The sequence below is a fragment of the Ictalurus furcatus genome, chromosome 7 (assembly GCF_023375685.1).
Source record: "Ictalurus furcatus strain D&B chromosome 7, Billie_1.0, whole genome shotgun sequence".
NCBI classification, from domain to species: Eukaryota; Metazoa; Chordata; class Actinopteri; order Siluriformes; family Ictaluridae; genus Ictalurus; species Ictalurus furcatus.
In genome coordinates, this window is record NC_071261.1 from 22259940 (window position 1) to 22283726 (window position 23787).

Sequence of the window (23787 nt, forward strand, 5' to 3'; positions counted from 1 at the left end):
TTTCTCAGCATCTCTTTCTCTCCCCATGTTTCTTGTGCAAGTCTTCCCCCTGTTTCTCTCTCCTCATGTATATCTTTCACGCCATATGTCTCCCTCATTGTGTCTCTAATTCACTTAGTGTCTCTCCGTGTATCTCCTTCTCTCCCTTTGCTTTGGTCTCCTCATGGCTCTCTCTTGTCTCTCCTCTTGAGGTGCACTCGCACTTGCTGTCTCTCTCTCTTTCTCTCTCTCTCCATGTATCTCTTTCTTTCATCTGTTTCCCTCTCCTGTATCTCTCTCTGTATCTTTCTCTTCTTGTGTTTCTCTCACATGTCTCTTTCCCCCTGTCTCTCTCTTCTTGTATCTCTTTCACTCATGTCTCTCTCATTGTGTCTCTCAGTGTCTCGCCCCGTATCTCTTTCTCTACCTGTGCTTCTGTCTCCTCATGGCTCTCTTTTGTCTCTCTCTTCTTGTATCTCTCTCTCTCTCTCTCTCTCTCTCTCTCTCTCTCTCTCTCTCTCTCGTCTCACTCTCCCTTGATCACTTTCACCCCTGTGTCTCTCTCTGTATTTCCCTCTTCCTGTGTCTCACGCTCTCTGGATCTCTTTCTCTCCCTGTCTCTTCATGGCTTTCTCTTGTGTTTCTCTCTTCATGTATCTCTCTCTCTCCCAGTGTCTCTTTGTCTCTCTTTCTCTCTCCCTCCCCTGTATCCCTTTCTCTCTGTGTTTCTTTCTCTTCCTGTGTTTCTTTCATGTCTCTCTCCCCGTCTCTCTTCTTGGATCTCTTTCTCTTCTCATGGCTCCCATCTCTCTCTTCTCTCTCTCTCGTCTCTCACTTTCACACTTTCTCTGCCATGTATCTCTCTTCTTGTCTCTTTTTTCCTCATGTCTCTCTCTTCCTTCATCTCTCTCGCCCCATGTCTCACTCTCCCTGTATCTCGTTTTTCCCTCCCATTTCTGTCTGTCCCCATGTCTCCCTGTGTCTCTCTGTCCCTATCTTTTTCTTCCCTTCATTATCTCTCCTGTCTTTCTCTAGGTGTGTGTGTGTGTGTGTGTGTGTGTGTGTGTGTGTGTGTGTGTGTGTGTGTGTGTGTCACTCTCTCTCTGTCTCACACCCACACCATGTATTTCTTTCATTCTCCCTCTCTTTCTCTGGCTTTTTGGTTGATATCAGATTTATTGTAACTGAATTCAGTGTTTGTGTATGTAAAGGTCTTGGCAGTGTCCAGTTACTTACAAATCTTATCTAAGAATGTGTCTGTGTAATTTATTATAGAGGGATTATTCCTCTACATTTTGATAATGTGATACTCTTAGAGATAAACTAAAATATCACAGTACAGTTTCTCACACTGGTAAGAAAAACAAATTGGCCTGGGTTATGTTGTCCACATCTTACACATGGGGAACATTCTGGGGAATATTAAGTGATCCATCAAATCTGATTCAGTGATCCATCAAATATTTAGTGATCCAACAAATTGCCTTCTTAACATGTGTAACTACCTGCTCTCACTTGCTGTTTCTATCTGTGTGTGTGTGTGTGTGTGTGTGCACACTGAAGGGATTGACTGAAACAAGGGTGTGCTGGGATGAATGTGCCCAGTAGCAGATTCCCGCTAGTGCTTAGGCTTTGTTCGCACGGCAGGAAATATTTCTTTCTTAACTCAGCATCGCAGCTAACAAACGATCAAATCCCATTTGTTTGTCCATTCACATTTCTCAGACACTGGCTGCAGATCAGGAAAAAGTTGGCTATCATGTAGGTGGATCACGTTTTAAATGAATGCTTTCGGTGCAGATAACGTCAACAAAATTCCTCATGGCTCATAACAGAAGAATTTTTAAATGCAGTACGGAGATCGCCTCTTCACATAGGATGAACAGATGGCTAGTGCTTTTCTGTCTCCTGGACACAGAGCTGCTTTTCCGGGACAACGCAGGACACCCAGAAACCGCACTTTCATCTGGATAACAATATAGAACGGCAGCATGACGCTAAACAAATGTTTTAATAGCCTTGATTTAGATGACCGCGTGTGCAGTGTGCTTAACCTGCTGTAAATCAGCAGCAATGTGAATAAAACATAGGCTAATTAGAAAAGACAAATAGCGCTTATGAAAAGACGTGATAATAGCTATAAGCTGGACTATAAACTAGCTGTGTGCAGTTTCATAATGAATGCCTGCTTAGTACAGGATTTATCTTACATTTTAAACCTTGAAAAAGGTAAAGTAATTATTTATATATATATATATATTATAATAAGTAATCAAATTTCTGAGTGGAAAGTTTGGACCTCTGGTCACCTGATTGATATAAACCATGCTGCACTTTATGGGACACTTAAGCAAATGGCTCACTTGAGAAAAAGCTTGTTATGATAGCATTTGCTTTTTGTCCCCATCACCGCTTCTGATTCGACTCCACCAACACTTATGGCTGTGCATTGGGTTGGTTTGCTTTTCTCCAGAAAAGCATTGTTTGTTAATGTAAGTGAGCGGCATTATGGAGACAAAATAAATGAATGGAATCTAATTTGAAAAATGAGTGGGGAAATATATATATTTTTTTGTCAGAAATTCTGCTTAATCGCTGCTGGTCCACCCAGATAATGATGAGCAAAAAGCCAGAAATGTAATTGCTACTGGAATATGATTATTGAATCAAAGCATTCAGGAACATTGTGTGTCATTGAGTATAGAGAATATTAGACCGGTTTCAACAGAGCCTATTATAAGTGATGCATTTTAAACATATTTAACATAGTTTTTGCTGGCTGTTGGAGCAACTATGTCTAATTTTTTTTTTTCAGGACCGTTCTATGAAATGTAGGACAGGTGGTCATCTTATCTTTGAGGTTCAGCTGTTCCTGGCATGCGACCTGACTGGTCAGACAAGTGTGCCAGTTACAGACAAGTGTTATAGAAGCTGCTTTGCAACTGTAACCTGTAACTTCTATGTTTGATAAAGTAGCGGGCAACAATAAGAAAAAAAAATAGCTGGATAATATGAATAAAGCTTATTGTTCATAGTTATTTCATATTGACTGATTAGGCTGAATAACTGAGGCCGTCTGTTGTGCTCCAAAACAAGATACATAAAATCTATGGCCAAAAGTTTGTCAGTAGTTGACCATCACTGGCCGCCTTTAGTGCTTACATGGATAAATTTAGTGGCTCAACGGTTAAGGCTGTGGGTTACTGATCAGAAGGTCAGGGGTTTATCCGCCAACACCAACACCACTAAGCTGCCACTGTTTGGCCCTTGAGCAAGGCCCTTAACCCTCTCTGCTCCAGGGGTGCTGTATAATGGCTGAACACAGGTTCAATTTCACTGTGCTGTAATGTATATGTGACAAATAGAAGCTTCGTCTTCTTCTAAATATGGTCATGGATGTTCGATAGTCTTGTTTTCATCACTAGTAAAACACATCCCGTGTATCTCTAGTGCAATCCTGTTATTCCCAGAGAGCTTGTGATATGGGGTGCACATACTAATGCTTGTTCTACTCTAGTTAGTAGTATTGAACTTGGTTACAGATAGATATAGATTGATCAATAAATAGGACAGTTTGTGCATTCAATAAAAAAAATTTTAATGTTGAAAGAAAGTGGAAAAGCTACACACTACTTGGTGGAAAAAGTAGCTTGTTACCGGAAAATATCAAAATAACAATGCTACTAAAAATGTAGTTAAGCTAGTAGCATCGCTTCTGGTAGCTGATTACTCTCCAACAATGGATTGGTAGAAAAACACTGAATTTGTTTTTCACACCAAATACCCTGCTAATGCTCTGATTTCAGGCCGCCAGACTGGAGATGTCCTCACTGGCATGAACACTGAAGAACAAACAAGCTTAATGAAAGTTACCTGCAGTGATGGTGCATTTTGTTTTCTTTCTCCTGCCTCCTCCTCTTCACTCACTTCTCACTCTCATGTTGTTCCCCACTCACTCAGTCCCCCCACCCCACTCCGTTTTCCCCTCTGCCTTCCTCAAGTGTTTACCTCGTCCCCCACACACATCCTGTTTATGGTGAGGACAGACATACACACCACATAACTCATATTACACAATATGCACACATGTCCCAAAGATGTGGTATTTTATGTGGCATGGCTTTCCCCTGTAATCCAGCATGAAAGCATTAGGTCTGTTACATACAAACATGGCCTGTACTGGCTCTGCTCATATTAGGACGGCTTTGAAAATCGTGCCACAGCTTTGAAAATCTGTACTTCCAAAAGCTAAGACTTGCTTTATGTGTCTTTTGACCTCTGCACATTTTAGCTACAAGCACCTCCTTGAAAGATTGTCTTTTATTAGCAATAAGCAAATCAGCTAACATTAGTGATGTGAATGATCATATACATGATGTATTTACCTTCACAAAACTGTAAGGTCAGTGTTCTAGATTTTATCTAATTAATGTGTCTGTATGTTGATGGATCTAATAGCAAATACTACTATTCTGTTCTAAAAATGGTCTTTATTATTTAACCTTTTGTTCAAAATATTCACAGAAATATTCTACTCTCATGGATACATATATATCATGTACCATCGAAAAAGGAAACGGCTAGTAAAAAACCGCTAGTGTTCCATTTGAGACAATACTATCCTTCTAAAATACAAACACGGTAGAGTACATGGTATATAGTGTAAGTGCATCATGTGGGACACAACTTTGTTTTGTACTCTCTGCCATATTCCTGATGCGTGTTTTCAGAACAGAAGTAATGCGCTGAGAAAACGAGCCCCGTGCTGCGCAGACCCATTCATCGATAATGAGATTCGTTGACAACGATGTTCATAGTCGATTATTATCAATTTTATCGATTAGTTGTTGCCGCTCTAATCTCATTTAAAATGAGAGAAGCTGTACTTTATAATCCAAGTAGCCACACTGATATGATGTCTTTTGCTGGGGTTGAAGGCAACTTTCTAGCTTTGCAGGAATTTCAAATTGAGGTTTTTTTCTTTTAAATGGTCTGCACTTATACAGCGCTTTTATCCAAAGCGCTTTACACTGTGTCTCATTCACCCATTCACACACACACCACACACACACACACACACACACACACACACACACACTCACACACTAATGGTAGCAGAACTGCCATGCCAGGTGCAAACTTGCCATCAGGAGCAACTTGGGGTTCAGTGTCTTGCCCAACGACACTTCGGTATGTGGAGGCACATGGGCCAGGAATCGAATCACCAACCCTACAATTAGTGGACAACCCACTCTACTACCTGAGTCATAGCCACCCTTTTGTTGTTCCTAGTTGAAGTTGGAAACATGTGATGGCACGGGGTTGGTGAAAGGTTAAGCAAATATTGTGATGTAAAAATGTAACATCAACACAACTGTGCTTGTTTCTCTTTCTGGGAAATTAAAGTGCACACCTGGCTTCTCGGGTGCAGCTCATCCTTGAGGCCCTCTGAAGCAGTACTGTGACCACAATACCTCACAGATGAGACACTGCATTTGGCCCTCTGCCCATTTGTGAGGCCCTCTGAAACAGTACATTGTGGCTCTCTAGTGCAGCTCATTCATGAGACCCTCTGACATAGTGCTGAACTATTAAATCATGCATATCTGAGGCAATACTTTATGCCTGTCTGATGCAGTGCTTTCTGGGTATCTGCTGCAGCTCATCTGATAGGCCCTCCAATGCAGTAGTTTGTTCCTTGGAGCTCTTAGAAATAGCGTTTGATGGTCATCTGATACACTCTAGCCAAGAGACTCAGAAACAGTGCTCTGGCCAATGTTGACTCTTGCTTGTATGTTAATGAATGTCTCGACACACACAGAAACATGCTAGCAAATACTTGACACTGAGGTGAGAGAGCAAAGGATTGAAGGGTGGCGTTACAACAAAATGCCACAGTGTCTATCTCCGCTTCCCACAATTCACATGTGGGTGTGTTTGACCTTTGCACCCTGCTTCCAGGCTTTCCTCTCTTCCTCGATTAGGATTGTTGGGTTGTTCCTGAGGGAGACCTGGCACTGTTTGTGTATGGGTGTGTGTTTGTTTTACGCTGCTGGAACGTGCAATGCGGCTGCAGTAAATCACTGGGATCATTTCATAGCTGCTCAAAGGTCTCCCTATCTTATCTGTCTCCTCTTTCTCTGATTTTTTTTCTCTGTCTCCATTCTACCTCTACAGCTATTAGGCTCTCCTACTTAATAAATATATATATATATAAAGAGCTGCAACAACTAATCGATAAAATCGATTATGAAAATCGTTGTCAACGAATCTCATTATCGATCAGTTGGTCTGTGCATGGCATGGGGGAGATTTACTCATTACGTTACTTCTGTTCAGAGAAAACACTTTGGAGAGTAAATAATAAAGTTGTGTCTCAAATGAAGTACTGTACACTTACACTATGCATTCTACCATGTAGTGTGTGGATTTTGAAATATCATCTCAACTATAACACTAGTGTTTTGTTTTTTTTACTAACCGGAAGTATAAGCCGCTTCCTAGGCGACGGTGCATGACGTCATACACACGCTAGCATTAGTAGACACCTGAGTCACAGACAATGGCTTTCTTCAGTTTCCTTCCTGTCAGCGTTACCTTTTATTCCCAACATGACGTCAGTCACCATCAGACAGAGGCGAAATGATCATGTGACTGAGGAAGAAAGTGTAACCTCCAAGTCCTCTAAGGGGAGCATTTTAAACACCGTGGAAATCAAACTGATGCACGATGACAAAGTTATGTTTATATCCACAATGCTCCACTGTGTGTAAGGGGCAGGGGAAACTGGAGCAAGCTGCTTAAAAGGTTTAGTTTAATTTAAGTTTGTCATTATATGTTGTATTTGCGCGCTTGCAGGGTAAATTCTGTCGTTTATTATAACAGAAGTGATGTGTTAGTAACGAGGCCGTGTTGCTCCTGACGTGCGGTGCAGACGTGCTGATAGAGTGCGAGCGTGAGTAAGATCTGTAATGTCTAAAACACTATGATCAAAAGTAAACACAAGTAAAATATGTCTAAAGACAGTAACAGAAGCCACAAGGTGGAAAGTGAGTTATTATTCATTTAGGACTGTAGTTTAATGCAATGCTTTTTGTGCATCCATTAAAATAATGCATAAATATTACAAAATAAATTTATGTATAATTTATTTTTTAGTACTTATGCATTATTTTTATGGTTGCACAAAAAGCACCGAATTAAACTACAGTCCTAAATTAATAATAAATATTCTGGTGTGTGTGTGTGTGTCGGGTTCTTTTCTGTGTAAAGTTTTAGTCTGAAGTTTATATTTGAAACACTCAGTTTGTGGATTTTATTTTAAATAAACGAAAAAATGGTACCGGAAGTTTGCCCCGCCCCGTCCGATTAATCGATTAACCGAAAAAATAATCGGCCAACTAATTGATTATGAAAATAATCGTTAGTTGCAGAGCCAGTATATACGTGTTTGCAAAAAGCCGTTCAGACACTTTTTGCGAACTGACTAACAGAAAATGGATTTCTCAAGCAGCAGCAGTATCGTTCATCTTGCTTCTTGCTTGCATTGTCGTCTTCGTCTTCTTCTTCTTCTTCATCTTCTTCAGGTATTGACGTGTGTCCAGCAAGACAGCTGTATGCTTGAGTGCCACCAAGTCGTGGTTTTTATGTAACTTCAGCAGCTACGGGTGCGTGAACAAAAGTGCGAATCTCATTGGTCGGCCAGTTTTTAAAGTGTCGTGTCCACAAAAAAAAAGAACCCAGAAACGTTCAAAAAATTTGTATTTGACGCTTTGACGGCACGCGTTTTACGCATGGATGTGAACAATCCCGTTAACAGCCATTGATTTAGACACGGGGCGTTAAACTTCCCAGTGTGAACGGGCCTTAAAAGTACATAGACTAGCAGTAGGCACTGTCATATAGGCATGGTCAACAGACAAACTTCAACACAGCGGGAAACTAAACACACACACAATAATAAATGGTTTGTTTACCTTCCTTCTTTGTTTCAACATGCCCAGGAATTACACACTATGAATCTAGCACCTCTGCTCCTGCCTCCAGGGCTATGGCCTTATATGTTCTTGTTCAGTTTAACAGCCAGTGCATCTCGGTTAAATATTTATTGCAGATAATTGCAAACAAACTCTTTTAGCCTATCTTTCGAGTGGTCTGCCATCGCCATGGTTTGTTCCGTCTGCTGCTGACGTTACACCACAGTGCGCATTACTGTCTCTGCTGTTTGTTGGCATTGCATTTTCACATACATAGCAATAATTATTGAGGATGTGTTTGGCTAGTACACTGACAACGGGACACACGGCAGACAACATGCATGCATATACGGCTAGTTACAGCGAAGTATGAACACTTAGGAAAACATGAACGAGATGAAGGAAGCAGCAGTGTGGGTTGGGTCTATGCATTAGATCAGTTAAAGAAGAAGAAATGTAACATGCAATCAACTCCTGTGGTGGAACTGTTTGGTGTGGGTGTTTTTAGGAGGAAGTTGGACCTAAGAAAAAGAGAAAAGCTCTGTCATCGTTGGTTTTTCTGGCCTTTTAACAGGCCTGCCAGCTTCTACCCTCAGCCTGTCAATCACTTTGTGCAAGTTTGGAAAGACAGAGTCACTGATATCAGTGTTTGTGAGAACCACAGGCTCTTGCGGGTGGTGAGAAATCACTTTGGTCTGAAGCAGGAATCTCTTTCTGCTGAAATCTTGATGATTAGTCAGCTAGAGTTACACAAGTGTCACTATTATCACATCAAATTTCATCCATTACTGGAAAATGTGCACCTGCCATGACAAGCTGGTCGTGATCTTAGAGAGGAGAGCTCAAATGTATCACCTATCACCTGTCAAACTTGTTTTGGCAGATATCCCGCAGATATTCATGATTTTCAAGTATTTCAAGTCTGTAAAGCTCCAAAACAAAACCCCCTAAAACCATCAGACTGGACAGTGTGTGCTTAGTCTGACTAGTCTTTCCTCCAAAGGCATTCTGGGAAGAAAAGATGATTGAGTAAGTTAGGCAGTGGTAGCTCAGCGGTTAAGACATTGGATTACTGATTGGAAGGTCGTGAGTTCAAATCCCTGTACTTCCAATCTGCCACTGCTGCGCCCGGAGTAACTCGACCTAACCCTCAACTGTAAATGAGATTAAAACACTTGGGAGAAGAGAGACACTTTCAGCCTCTTTTTAAAAATGATAATAGAAGGTGTAAAGCGGATGTCCAGTGGCAATTGTTTCCATAAGTCGTTCTGGATAAGTGCCTGCCAAATGCTGTAAATGTAAATGAGTAAATAACCACTTCGTTCATTACACCCCCGAATGTATTTCATGTGCACCTTCTCAATGCAGGAAGAATGGAGGAAGGAAAATGTCATCCCAAATGGCACTTTGTGTAATCACCTGACACAACTGGAACTGCTGAATCTACAGTATAGGCTTCTTCATACCTTTGTGGAAACAAGTGCAGCTACATTTTTCAAACCCACAAGTCCACCTTAAGACAGTTGTTAACAGTAAATAATATGATGATGTTGCCAAACATGAAACCTTATACTGATGTGTTTTGTTGTTGAAAGTTGTGGGGGTTTAGTCCTGCTAGCCTCCCCCTAGCATCTACTGTCCAAAGTTTAAACGCATGTCAGCACTTCCTCTAAAGAACCCAACCTACCAAAAGTTCGCACTCAAAGTCCATTGAGTAGCATACATTGTTAGCAGTTAGATTACAAATCTAAGGATCGCAAAAGCATTGTTAACTTGGAGCTTAGCGATGAGGAAGTGCGATCGCGATTAGAATTGTTGCTCTTAATTACGTGGCAGAATCTTACCTGCTTAGACACGCACTTGTGTAGAATACACGCTGTTGATTCTGACTAAAGACATCCATCTAGTTATGTGCAAATGCAAGTACATATTTGACTAAGCGTTTTTTTGAATTAAGAACAGGAATAAAGCCTGGATCATGCTGAAATTTGCTGTGAATGTGAAAAATGTTTGCAGCGATGCTCATGTAGTGCAGATGCCATTGATTTACACTTTCAGTTTGAGATTATAAAGCCACAGTCAGTCACAGAGACTAATTATTATTATTATTATTATTGTTGTTGTTTTTATACGCTTATCTTATTTAATGCTAGGTAAATATAAAGGGAGTTTAACCCAAGTGTTAAAAAAAATCACACAATCTAGCTTTAAGGGTTTATAAGCATGTTAGTATCACTAGCCAAATACAAGCCGAGCCAGGAGGCCTACAAACTCACCCACTGAAATAGCTGACATAGTTTCTGCATTACTCTGTGTATGCATGTTTGTGTGTGTGTGTGTGTGTGTGTGTGTGTGTGTTTATTTATGTGTGTGTATTTGTGTATGTCGGTGTGAGCGAGTATGTTTTAGAAACGCACAAAAACACACCCCTATTGTATTCTCTTGGCTTAGCCAGGCCTCATGCTGGTCCAGTTCGTTTATTTAATAGATTACTAAAAAGACTGCTTTAATAGTCTACTTATAGTACCCTGAGGGATTTTAGTGCTCACAGATCCAACACACACGCGTGCACACACACACACACACACACACACACACTGTCTCACGTTTTCACATAAATCCCTGTGGTATGGCGTTGGTGTGTATTGCTGGAAAAATAAACATGCACTGTGATTTGGTGTGAAGCTAATATGAGAGAGCTTAAGAGTACAGGATTTTTCTTGTCGTAGCTGGAGAGATGTTTATTTGTACTTGTTTATACTGTAATAGTTGTGTGTGTGATCTGTAAGGAATAAATAAAAACAGGGAAAATCATCACTGGTGGAGTGGAGTGATGTGGCCTGATGTAGGGCTGGGAAATATGAGGATATAACATCGATATTGTGATAAATTCCACGAACGGAGCACTTTATTAGGAACACTATACTTATACTGGGTATGATATCAAAGCAGACTCGATTCTGCATGGCATGGATTCCACAGGACGTTTGAAACATTCCTTTGAGGTCCTGGTCCATGTTGACACGATTACATCACGCAATTCCTGCAGATTTTTCTAGTGCACTCCAAATAGGCTGTGGCATTCAAGCGATGATTGATTGGTATTAACAGACCCAGAGTGTGCCAAGAAAACATCCCCCACACCATTACACCACCTCCACCAGCCTGGACTGATGACATAAGACAAGTTGGGTCCATGGATTCATGCTGTTGGTGCCAAATTCTGACCCTACCATCTCTGTGACTCAGCAGAAAGCAAGATTCATCAGACCAGGCTACGTATTTTTTCCAGTCTTTAACTGTCCAGTTTCGATGAGCCTGTACCCACTGCAGCCTTGGCTCTCTGTTCTTGGCTGACAGAAGTGGAACCCGACGTGGTCTTTTGCTGCTGTAGCACATCCGCCTCAAGGTTCAGTGTGTTGTACAGAGTGGTTATGAGTTACTGTAGCCTTTCTGTCAGATCGAACCAGTCTGGCCATTCTCTGGTGACCTCTGTCATCAACAAGGCGTTTCCATCCTCAGAACTTCCGCTCCATGGATGTTTTTCTGCATTGCACCATTCTGAGTAAACTCTAGAGACTGTTATAGAAATACTCAAACCAGCCCGTCTAGCATCAGCAATCATGCCACGGTCAAAATCACTCGGATCATATGTTTCCCCCCGATTCTGATTCTTGATGTGAACATTAGTCAAAACTGCTGGCCCGTGTCTGCAGGATTTTATGCGATGCACTGCTACCACACGATTGGCTCATAATTTCATGAATGAATAGGTGTACAGGTGTTCCTAAGTGCTACATGAGTGTATATCACACTACTTTTACTGCAGACATTGTGATCTCTTTTTCGTAACATTAAAAATCAACATACACTCTGATTTAAAAGCAACTGATCTGGATTTGATGTTCAACTTTTGTACTGAACTTGTAAATGAGTAATTGATTGAAATTATTAGAATTTTTATCCTTTTCTGTTTTTCTTCTTCTTTTTGTAGACATAAGTAAGTAAGTAAGTAAGGATAAATACGTATAGGGAGAAGGATCATTAAGGCTTATTAGCTGAAGGTCAGTGCTTGTAGGGGGTGAGGGGATACTGGAAGAGATCATTACACTGCAGTGTATTTTAAAGTCCTTAATGAGTATGTACTATAAGGCTAAAGGTTAAGGCTAGTGCACCCGCTAACGCACACTATAGATACAGTACAGGGGATATAAAATGTATGCGCTAAGATGTAAGATGATCAAAAAGCAAGACACTGCGTTACCGTAACACACTCCTTCTCTCCACTCTCCCTCATCGCTCTGAACCCCTTCCTTCACTCCTCACTCTTTCATATTGTAATGGACCCAGCTGAAGGTGTTTGGTGCTGATGGGTCCTGTGCCAAGATGCTTTGTTTAGCAAACACTGCTTTGAATGGAGGTCATTCAGGACCCACAATACAACGGTAATATATTTGTGTTTATGCAAATGCAGACAAGCAGCATATATTGGTCTGGTGTGTGTGTGTGTGGTGTTTTGTGTCAACAAGAAGAAATGGAAAAAATATTCCTTCATATCTTGGCAATCGGTGAATGTTTTTTTTTCCAAGAAGCCATAAATGTAATCAGTGCTGAGCAGTTCATTGTCTCATTTGACAAAACCCTCAATTTGCTCTGTGCTTGTGGTGTTCTGTTTATTTATTATACATCATTTGAGTTTGTTTTTTTTTGTTTGTTTTTTTGCAAAAGAGATGGAGAGCGAGGGGAAAGATGTGTAATGGAAAAAGAAATGGAATGCACAAGCGGAATCGTGATAAGTAAGAAGTGACCTGATTGGCCTTTTATTTATCAAAAACAAAATAAAACAGGAAAAGGATGTGGGGGGAAAAAATAAAAACAAAGGCGAAACAAAGAATATTGTACTCTGATGTTGGAGGATGAATTGACATCGATTAAAGCCAGGAAGATCTTCTCCTTAAATGGTCATCTGATTTCATGAAAAACATTTCAAACCTTGCATGTTCCACCACTCTCTCTGTATTATCCGATTATCTCTCTGTAGCGCTCACTCTCTTTCTCAGACAGTACACATTATGATGAAGGTATGGGGTTACTCTGTGGCTGTTGTGGCTTGGGTGCCGGCGCTGCGCCTTTCAGCCATTAGACCCGACTCAAAATCCGATTGTCCCTAAGGGGCCTTGAGTTTTCTTTCTTTCTCTGAAAGCCATCCACTGGTTCCAGGTGTATCTTCTTCCTCTTGCTGTTTTTTCATCTGTTCAGCACTCGGCTCAAGGGGAACCTTCTTCTGGAGGTGGTGAATCTGTCTGCAAAAGACAATATACAGCACAAGAGCTTAATGACAGGAGATGTGGGGTCTGTGGAAGGAGGTCTACAGAAAATGTCTTTGTCCGACTGTTATTCAGTGGGAAGAACTGCAGAGCACAGTTCATTAATTCAGCAGTCACATGGTGTGCACATGGCATGTCTCAGCTGGGCAGGAAGTAGCCGCTAATGTCCTTACAAATGGCTCAGGAAACAATATCAGTATTAAATAGACTCTGATTGATAATGTCCATAAAAAATGATTTAAAACAGTAAAATATACAACTGGTGTACCAATAGGATGTTTTGATCTCATATGAGCATGAGTGATGAAGCATAAAATTTAACATCCCCATGAAGGAAGCATGGCCGAAGTGCCTATTAGTCTTTGTGAAGGAGGTGCGGTCTCGATGCCCATCAGTCCCAATGAAGGAGGTGCGGTCTCGATGCACGTCAGTCCCAGTGAAGGAGGTGCGTTCTCAATGCACGTCAGTCCCAGTGAAGGAGGTGCGTTCTCGATGCACGTCAGTCCCAGTGAAGGAGGTGCGGTCTCGATGCATGTCAGTCCCAATGAAGGAGGTACGGTCTTGATGCCCTTCAGTCCCAGTGAAGGAGGTGCGATCTCAGTGCCCTTCAGTCCCAGTGAAGGAGGTGCGGTCTCAGTGCCCTTCAGTCCCAGTGAAGGAGGTGCGGTCTCAGTGCCCTTCAGTCCCAGTGAAGGAGGTGCGGTCTCCATGCACGTCAATCCCATTGAAGGAGGTGCGGTCTCAGTGCCCTTCAGTCCCCGTGAAGGAGGTGCGGTCTCGATGTCCATCAGTCCCAATGAAGGAGGTACGGTCTCGATGCCCTTCAGCCCCTGTGAAGGAGGTGCGGTCTCTATGCACGTCAGTCCCAGTGAAGGAGGTGCGGCCTCAATGCGAATCAGTCCCAGTGACCGAGGCATAGCTCATTGTGTGTCAGTCCCATTGAAGCCAGACTTCCTGTGATTAAAATCACTACAGTTTATTGTATCATACTGTATTGCACCTCCTTAAAATATCACATCAAAATATCTTTAAATCTAGTCATAGTGAATTACTGGCTGCTTTAAATCCAAGCCGTAATAGTAAAGTCTATCCATTCAGCGTCCAAATTGGCAACGGTCCCAGGCAGATATTTTCAGTCCAAGCTTCTATCCACTCGAATGGTGAGAGACCAATATACCAGGAAAGGATTGACAAGATAATGTTTCAAACACCAATTTGAAATGGTTAAACAATGTGTTAAAGAAACCTTTTTTAGGTCACTCCAGCTGCTGCACATGTGTGTTTCTTGATTACAAATTGGGCAGTGCACACTATATTAACATGTGTCAGTATAAGAATTTTTTTTTGACTTTCATAATACAGCCACCTTGTTAAACAGTACATTCTTCCCTGTTTGTATTTCCCGTAGTGGCCTGTCTCTACCCACACTGTCTGTGGAATTGTCTGCTGGATTGTTGATCACGTATGAAGATTTATGTCGCAAGACAAGATACACACTCTTGCTGAGATAACTATGCTTGTTCTGCTACTTTGTATCTCCTTGTGTCATGACTTAGGCCGTGATTAAAAAAAAAAAAAAAAACGTCTTAGGAGACATTATAAAGTGCTTCTGTACGTTACAAGCTAGCCTCGTGGTGACCCGAATAATCGATAACACAATTCTCTGCCAGGATCTTTTTTTAAATCATTAATATTATTGATTAGTAGATGCAGCTTTACTGCACTCACTGCTGGTCAGTGATGCCCCATTGCTGTTTAAACATAGAGTTTTTCTCCTGTAGCCTACCACACCGAGCCCCGGAATGACCTGTTTAATATTTAGCTCTCAAAAATGTCACATCATCTCCTTACGATCTAAAGGTGACCATCCGTCAAGTACGTACTCCACTTCAAACTATATAGGCTAGTGCAAAAAGGCTTTCTTCAGTTTCCTGGTGCTTCATGTTCTCTCAGTGTACAAACACTGCAGTTATCCATCTCCATGAAAACACTCAATACTGCAGACAAAATTAATTAGAATATATGTAGTGTATTGTAACACAGCAAACCAGTGACTACATTTCCCATCCTGCACTGCGGCCTACAAACATGGCCGCCATGGACTGCAAATCCCAGAACACTCACATCTATTCTAATCACGCACACCTGCATCCAATTCTCAGCACTCACAACCGCAGTATAAAGAGACTGTTTGTACACATTAACTTTGCAAAGTACTGATTGTTATCACCGTACCAAGCGTTTACACCCTGTTCCTCGTTCTGTTTCATGGTCCTTGATCTTGTTTCTTGTTTCTCGTTCTCGATTCTTGCCTTGCCTCGCCTCGTTTATACCTGTTTGCAGATCGCCTGACCCATTGCCTGTTTGTGACCACACTATTGTCTCATGATTAGGATTTTGTCTGCCTGCCTCTCATTATTAAAAGCTCTTATCTGCACTTGCATCCATCCTAACCTCCATTATGTGGATTACGTGACAAACACATTAAATATACTCCATCAAAACTAGAGATGCACTGATGTATCGGTCGATAGTTTAAAAACATCCGAAGATCAGGGCCGATTATATCCTGTCAGTCAAAAGAGGGCGGGAAAACACATCGATTTTGTGCTCTGTGTAAACAAGATGTCTCTTGTGTGGAATGATGACAAAACTGCAGTCTGTAAACTCTGTAAGCTCTGCACTGCTCAAATTTTACACCGGACACTGAAGCAGTGAAGCGGGAGTTTCGGCATCGAGTCTAATTATTTTTTTCTTTTTTTGCCGCGCTACTGGAGTTGCTCGTGCTGAATTAAAGGGTCAGTACACCGTTGAAAGATTTAAATGAAGATGAGTGACAAAAAGTATATATTGCACAGAAAAATATATTTGTAGAGTAGTGTATTTCATATCCAGTTAATGTTAATACATAAAAAAAAGTTGATATTATATTTTACCAGTTTGATATTCAGTGATCTAGTAGAAATGCGTTTGTTTGTGGTGAGTGAATGTGAGAATAACAATTCAATGTTAATATGAATTAATGACATTCAATAATTTAAGAAATCTTAATTTAATCTTCAGAATTTAGTTCATGTATTAATGTTAATGTGAGTAATGTGTTTTCTGTTTATGAGACCAGTTACTGTGAAACAACTTGCTGAAAATAAAGAAAAAGTTTTTATTTGCATTTTCTTCAGAATTGTGGAATTAATTATTATTAATTTAAAAGAAGGCATAAAAGGCAGAACTATCTGTGTTGGTTATCAGTATCGGCCGATATCACTCTGAATAATCGGTTATCGGTATCGGCTGAGAAATTTAATATCGATGCATCTCTAATAAAAACACATCCATTTGCAGTCAAGATCAAATATGAACTGAAGTGCACGTGTATGGGACAGTCTTTTAAAAAGTCTGTTTATTTTTGTTCGACATCTTTTACAGGTAAATGATTTATAAACGTTTTTGTGTAATTCTCGTATCACTTCTCGCGTGTACTCTGTTGTGAAACGTAATCTGGAGTCCAGGCAGAGTCGTCGGGGATTCGTCAATAGTGAAATGTTATGTAATGTGTTCACGCCTGTCGCAGATTGCTCGTGCAATTTGAAAACCCTACGATTTCCATGACAAGACAGACGGTTGTGTAACATGAACGATACCACATCCTGACGTCTTTGAAAGTCGTGTAGCGTGTAGAAGCCATAAGGTGTTAATTATGTTTCAGTCTATGTCACTGTGTGATCGTGTCTTATTGTATCTCTGTGTATGTGTGTGTTTAGGACCCCAACAGCGGCCAGCCCACTCTGGTCACCCTGAAAGTTGACCCTGAGGGATTCTTCCTCTACTGGTTCAGTGGATCAAACGTGGTAAGTGCATTTTTATTCCCCTTCTGTATTACTTTCAGTTGGTAACACTCCATAAAAGCTACAGTTCCTAAATCCTCAAACCGTTCTGGACTTAAAATGATTTGATTCATTTAGTTAGATTATTAATGGAGACTTAATTAATTGTTAAGAGGATTGCATGAAGAAAGCATGGCTGTAGTGCCCATTAGTCTCAGTGAAGGAGGTGTGGTCTCAATGCCCATCTGGGCTGGTCGAAGATGAGTGAAAAAAAGAAGCCATTTTTTAGTCATGTGATGCAGTCATGTGACCCATTGTCTCATGTGACCAAAACATATGTAGTTCTAATATGTATGTATATGTCTAGGCTAAATGATAAAACTCCATCATTTCCACTAGTATTTTGGACATTTGAAAATGGCGAGCTTCAGCAAAGTTCTTGCAAAAGCACTTAACGTACCGATAAAACACACTAAAAGCAGAAAACTGCGTTCGGCTTTCGCTGTTTTTATAATATTAACGTAATGTGCCTTCACCTTGTCCAGTTCAGCCTGTATGCTCCTTGTACTGATTTTTGCTTTCATCGAATGTTCTTGTCCTCTTCTCCAATCAGTCTCTTTTATCTGCTTTGCTTTCCAATTAATGTGCGTCATGTGAGTGCTCATGAATTGAATCAGATTTCAGCCGGTGAAATTAAATCACGCTCTCGCCCATCCTTTCGCTTTTGTGCTCTTTATGGTTCCTCTTTCTTTCTTTTCATCTTTTCAGGCTCATCAGTGAGGCATGTATGGCATGTGGTTTTTTCAGCTATAGCCTCTCGTGTGTTAGGATTTGATTTCCTGTAATTGGTTGTCATGTGACGCTGCACTGTGTAAATGTGAATGTGAGCAGAAGACAAAAACAGAACTGTAAGAACAACTGTTCAGAGTGCTCATATTTACTGGCTTTTCTTTCATGAATTCAGGTTTTGTAAATGTGTAGAGTAGATAAAGGGATAGATTAGGGATAGATACAGTTTGTCTTGTAAGAAAGCCTACTTGTGCAAATACTTTCACACAAAAACTGAAAGTCATTTCTTCAGGAGATGAGCTCTGTGTGTGTGTGTGTGTGTGTGTGTGTGTGTGTGTGTGTGTGTTGTAGTATTAGGACACTAGGGCAATCTTTGCCTGAGGAGAATCAGTAACCTTGTTTGGTGGTAGGAATAAATGCCCAGGGGAAGCCAGCCTCGTCTATAGAGGAAGGAGGACACCTCATCTTGTCTCTTCAGTAACTGCATACTTTTAGATTTAATGTCGCTATTATTATATTTAATAATACCATTATCGCACATAGCCTTTTTTTTTTGCTTCTCCTTCTAAGTAGCGTAAAGTTGTTAAAAGTCGGCTGCACTTCCACGAATCCACTTTTGTCCTTCTCTAACCTTTTTCTTATTATCTTATCCTTGACTTTTTTTTGGTCATGGATTCAAGCAAACAATGCACGAGTTCTCTTCTTTGTGTCTGAAAATGCTGTTACTGTATAAGGGGGGGAGGGGGGGGGCAGTGTAGAATAGTTCTTGTTAGTAAAAGGAAAACACGCCCTGTTGAAAACCTCCTCCCAAGTGTTGTTCTATTACTATTCTATGACTATTACTTAGTGTCCACTAATACAGGCTAGAGCACACAGTGTACTGTATGGACGTGTTTTGCTGGGTCTACTTGGAGGGAAACATTTCTATCCTAATGGGATTTGTCTCTTCCAGGACGATAATACCACATCTACAGGCTATGAGGGCTCACAGAATGGTTTGATTAGTATGAAAATGATGTAAATCCTACGATATGACCTTCACGGTCACCGAATCTCAACCCGATTAAATGCCTAGTAGAGATTTTGGAGTGAGGTTTTTATTTTTATTATTATTATTATTATTATTATTATTATTTTTTTTTTTTAAACGGTGTTCTCCTCCACCATCATCAAACCAGCAGTTGAGAAAATATCTTTTGGAAGAATGGTGTTCACCTTTACAGTATAGCTCCAGATTTTAATAATATATATTGAATTGACAGCAAAACTTGTTTTATTTGTTCATATCAATTTCCCAAAATTATTGAGAGTTGATCTTTGAAGAAGTCCTCATTGTCACAGTGTGCTTATACTGCACTGATTTCTTGAGGACAAAAATCATCTTTATGTCAAAAATTAAGAAATTCATAAAAATAGAAATACTTAAAAAGTTCAATCTAAATTTAATCTATATACTCTGGGCATTTATTGCTTATATATATATATTTTTTAAATAATTTTATTACAATTCTTCTAAATGCATGCTCTATATTTGGAAAACATGTCATTTAACCTGTCCAAAGCAAGAGGTCACAATATGAAACTGCCAAAAAAAAAAGTGCTTAAAATGCAATAAATTCATAAATCTATATTTCAAATGGAAGGCAGATATCTGTAAAATGTCGAGAAATTAATAAAGTAAAGCTTAAAGGATATTTTCCACAAAAAAAAACTGATGCTCAAAGTTGTGTCCTCATGATCTCATGATAAATGATTACGTGATGCACTTTTCTGAGATATTTTGCTGATATGTTGATATCTTTTAGGTTTTTAATAATTACAGATTAAATGGTACTGAATGGATGCCGTTGCTTTCTTTACTTAAAGAAAAGTCTCGTCAAACTCGGTTTAACGGGTTTTTTTGTGTGTTTATTTTACTTGTTTTTGTTTAGCAGACAGTTTGTTAGCTAAATTATATATCGTGTTATGTGTTGTGTATCGTAGAAATGTCCTGAAGTATCATGATATGATATTTTTAGAAAAATTCGCCCAGCTCTACTTGTTAACTTTGTCAGACTTAAACTTAAAGCATTTGTTTATCAGCTCCTGCTTATCAGTATATTCCTTACAGATCTTGCAGTCGTTCCACTTTAAAAGCACCCCATTTCCTCCAGGTACTCTAGTTTCCTCAAAACTTTATTCAGAAACGTACTTGTATATAATCTTTTTTTTTTTTTATGTTATGTTTAAACATAGGATAAATTTAAAGGAGCATGTATGCATGTTTTTGTGGAAAATTCTGCCACATCAGGGGCTCTTCTTCTATTTCCGATTTCCTTGTTGAAACACTAGTGTAACCTTGTTAATTTGTCATTAAACTCTTTATAGGTTTATGCTTTTGTTGCACAGTCTTCCCGGTTGCACAAATATATGGAAATTAACCGTTGATAAGAATGATTAAATAACTGGCTAGATAAAGCAGAAACAGATTATGTTCCACTCTGATCGAATAAAATCGTGTGAAAAGCGGCTCTGCGTGCTGTAGAAAAAAGAAATCGATCATTTGTGAAATATCAACCCAGGTTTAAATAATCACGATGAACTATAAGTGAGGAATAAGACCTGAAAGTGCCGTTATAGGAAAATAATCCGTAACAAGGTTGTGTTGTGCAAACCGAAACTGTTGACACCCCTTAATTCATCTATTTTACTAGAAAAGCACGTATCATAGTGTTTTATTCCTGTTACACCACAGCAATTTGACTACAATTAATATATTTTTATTTTAAGAATGACTTTTTATCACTTTATAGATGCATTTCTTGATGTGTAATGTTTGTGCAACAAGTTAGTTGCACTTAAAGCAGTTCTAAACTTTCGTTCCCTCAGCAGCCTTTCTTTTTTCTATCTTTTTTTGAGGTTAATAAGACAGAAAATGCAGCTTGTCGTGTTACTGAGACACTGCAAAGTGCAAAGTTTTCTGTCTTGAAGTTTTTACAGTGTCAGAAAACTTAATGTAACAGCTGACATTGGAGAAAATGTCTCCTGACAGAAAACCGCACCATATCAACAATTACACACATTTTTAATCCGTATACGTGGACAAGTCCCTGTGAATTACTCAATATAGCCAAAAATATGTGGACACCTGACTATCACACTCATAAGTGCTTGTTCCCATTCCACATTTAGTCTCCCTTTGCTGTTATAATCACTTCATCTGTTCAGGGAAGGCATTCCACTCGATTCTGGAGCGTGGCCGTGGGGATTTGTGCTCGTTCAGCCACACGAGCATCACTGAGGTCAGGCACTGATGAAGGGTGAGGGGGCCTGGGGCGCAGTCAGCGTTTCAGTTCATCCCAAAGGTGTTCAGTGGGGTTGAGGTCAGGGCTCGGTGTAGATCACTCTGTGTTCTTCTACAGCAACTTTGACAAACCCGGTCTTCATGGACCTCACTTTGTGTGAGCATGTTTGAGCCTGTCACCATAAAAAAAATAACGAATGAGAACAAGTGCATTAGATATAAATGGTGTCTTAGTGGTTAGCAAGTTTACCTCGCACCTCCAGGGTTGGGGGTTCAATTCCCACCCTGTGTGCACGGAGCCTGCATGTTTCTCCCCAGGCTTCGAGGGTTTCCTAGCGTTAGGGTTAGGGTTAGGTACTCTGGTTTCCTCTCCCACTCCAAAAAACACACACTGTAGTCTGATTGGCATTTCCAAATTGTCCGTAGTGTGTGAATGGGTGTGTGAGTGTGTGTCTATGAGTTGGAACCCCATCCAGGGTGTCCCCTGTCTTGTGCCCCAAGTTCCCTGGGATAGGCTCCAGGCTCCCCGCACTATGCGTAGGATAAGCGGTATGGAAAACAGATGTATGGTTAATTCATAACATGAAGAAGTCATGGTCTAGTGTAGGCCGGCAAGCAATGTTACTGAACACAAGTGAGGCTGATTTTTATATATATATATATATATATATATAATATATATATATATATATATACACACACACACACACACACACACACACACACATATGTATGTGTGTGTGTGTGTATATATATATATATATATATATATATATAATATATAAACGTTCAGTGTAGCAACAAAAATATAGCAACAGCTGAGAAACGCTTGGAAACAGCTGGATGTTTTGGCTTGGGACTCCATGAAGTGGCACTCTACACTCCATACAGAGTACATGAGTTTAAGAATAAAACAGACCACAACAAAAGATAAACTAAGATGTTAAACTCTATTCATTTGGGCAGTGCCGCGGTTTGCCCTTGTCAAAAAATAAAGCCCAGATACAACATGTGATCGCCTTCTGGCTGTTGAACAAAAAGAACCATGGGTAGCCTTGTACAGCAGAAGAGTCTAAATGAAACATACCTCCCTTTAAAGGCAAGAGCTGCATGTAATTGTCTGTCAGAGTTGTGTTTTTTTCCCCCTACTGATGGAAATATTTTAAACCTGACATGTCCTTACATAAAACCAGACAGAGTGTTCTTTACCAAAATATATACATTGTAATAAAAAACACTGTAGTAAAATGTATTACTGGAGGATGACCCTCATCGCCTGCTGTATTTTGTCTGTGTAATGCTTCAGTAGGTATTGGTGGATTTCTGCATGCCTCTTTTTGCACAAATAGGCTTATTTAAGCATACCGTCCCCTCTAAAAGCATTGGAACGGCAAGACATGTTATTTTACACTGAATACCAATCTACCAACCAGGGAAGGTGAAGGCTAAAACATCTTTCCTCTGAAACATGCTCATGCTGCGTCACAGGGCTACGTAACACACTCTGAGGAAAGAGCTATCTGCCCTCTTCCGCATACATGAGCTCACAGAGGCCCATGATTGGCTAGTGTCACTGATTGATTGACGGAAGTGAGAGTATGCCATTCCTCCCACTAAGAGAGCACTTGCCTCTCAGACACAGATAGCTGCAGCATCGTCGGGATTCGAACTCACGAGCTCCAGACAATACGGCAAACTCGTTTCTTTTGAACCACTCAGGAGCCTGGCTAAAATGAGTGAACTCTTTTTCTTTTTTTCAGCAGTCACAAATCCTAGATTTGGATAATTCTTGATTATCTGAGCTGAGAGAAATCTGGATTTTCTGACATATTTGTAAATAATGGTGTGTATAAAATGGCAAGTAATTGCATTACAGTGAAACTTCTGCGTTTAGTTACTCTCACCTTCAGGTGAGTTCTTTCTTCATTAGATGTGTTTGCACATGCCACACCTAATGATGTGTTTCTGATGAAGGATGACATACAGATAGTGTTTGTAAACTGAGCTCTCTGTATACAGACGCCCCAGCAATTACCCTTTTTTTTACTCGCTACCTAGGAACATGCTAAGTTATTGTTTGCACTAATCACGGAGATTAGTTTGAAAAATCCCTGGAGTATTTCAGTACACCACCGCTGGGATGATGAATAACCCCTTGTAGTCACAAAGTTTATTCTTTTGTGTGGTAGAGTCGAGGATGTTAACATGATGTGTTTAAAGAAGATCAGTGAATTATCCTGATAATGTGCATGATGGTTAGTGATTATTATACAGCAGCACTGTTGAATTCTTGATTCTGATTGGTCAGATGCTGAGCCAGTTTGTAGAGCGGTGCCGGTCGTGTGGTTAATATTAATGCGCTCGTTCTGATACGATATTGTTTCTATAGTAAAAGCTTACACGGATACTCGTATGGTGGAGGCTTCACATAATCAGAATAAAAAAATTTATATAAGTGCATTATGGCATTTTTTTAGCATTTATGGAAGGAGTCTCCAGTGTCAGTGCTTTGTAACAGTCAAGAAGTGAAAGTTAAAAAAGCTTTAACGTTTCTAATCCCGATGGGTTGGCACCCCATCCAGAGTGTCCCCCACCTTGTGCCCCGAGTC

The 23787-nt window shown here is 40.2% G+C and overlaps 1 protein-coding gene across 1 annotated transcript in view; it reads left to right on the forward strand.

The window, feature by feature from the left end:
• Window positions 1-23787, forward strand: part of plcb3 (phospholipase C, beta 3 (phosphatidylinositol-specific)) — a 72314-nt gene that overhangs the window by 8813 nt on the left and 39714 nt on the right. Inside the window, exon 2 of the mRNA XM_053629263.1 lies at window positions 17044-17130. Within this exon, the coding sequence (XP_053485238.1) occupies window positions 17044-17130 (87 nt within the window). The remainder of the gene's footprint in view (window positions 1-17043; window positions 17131-23787) is intronic.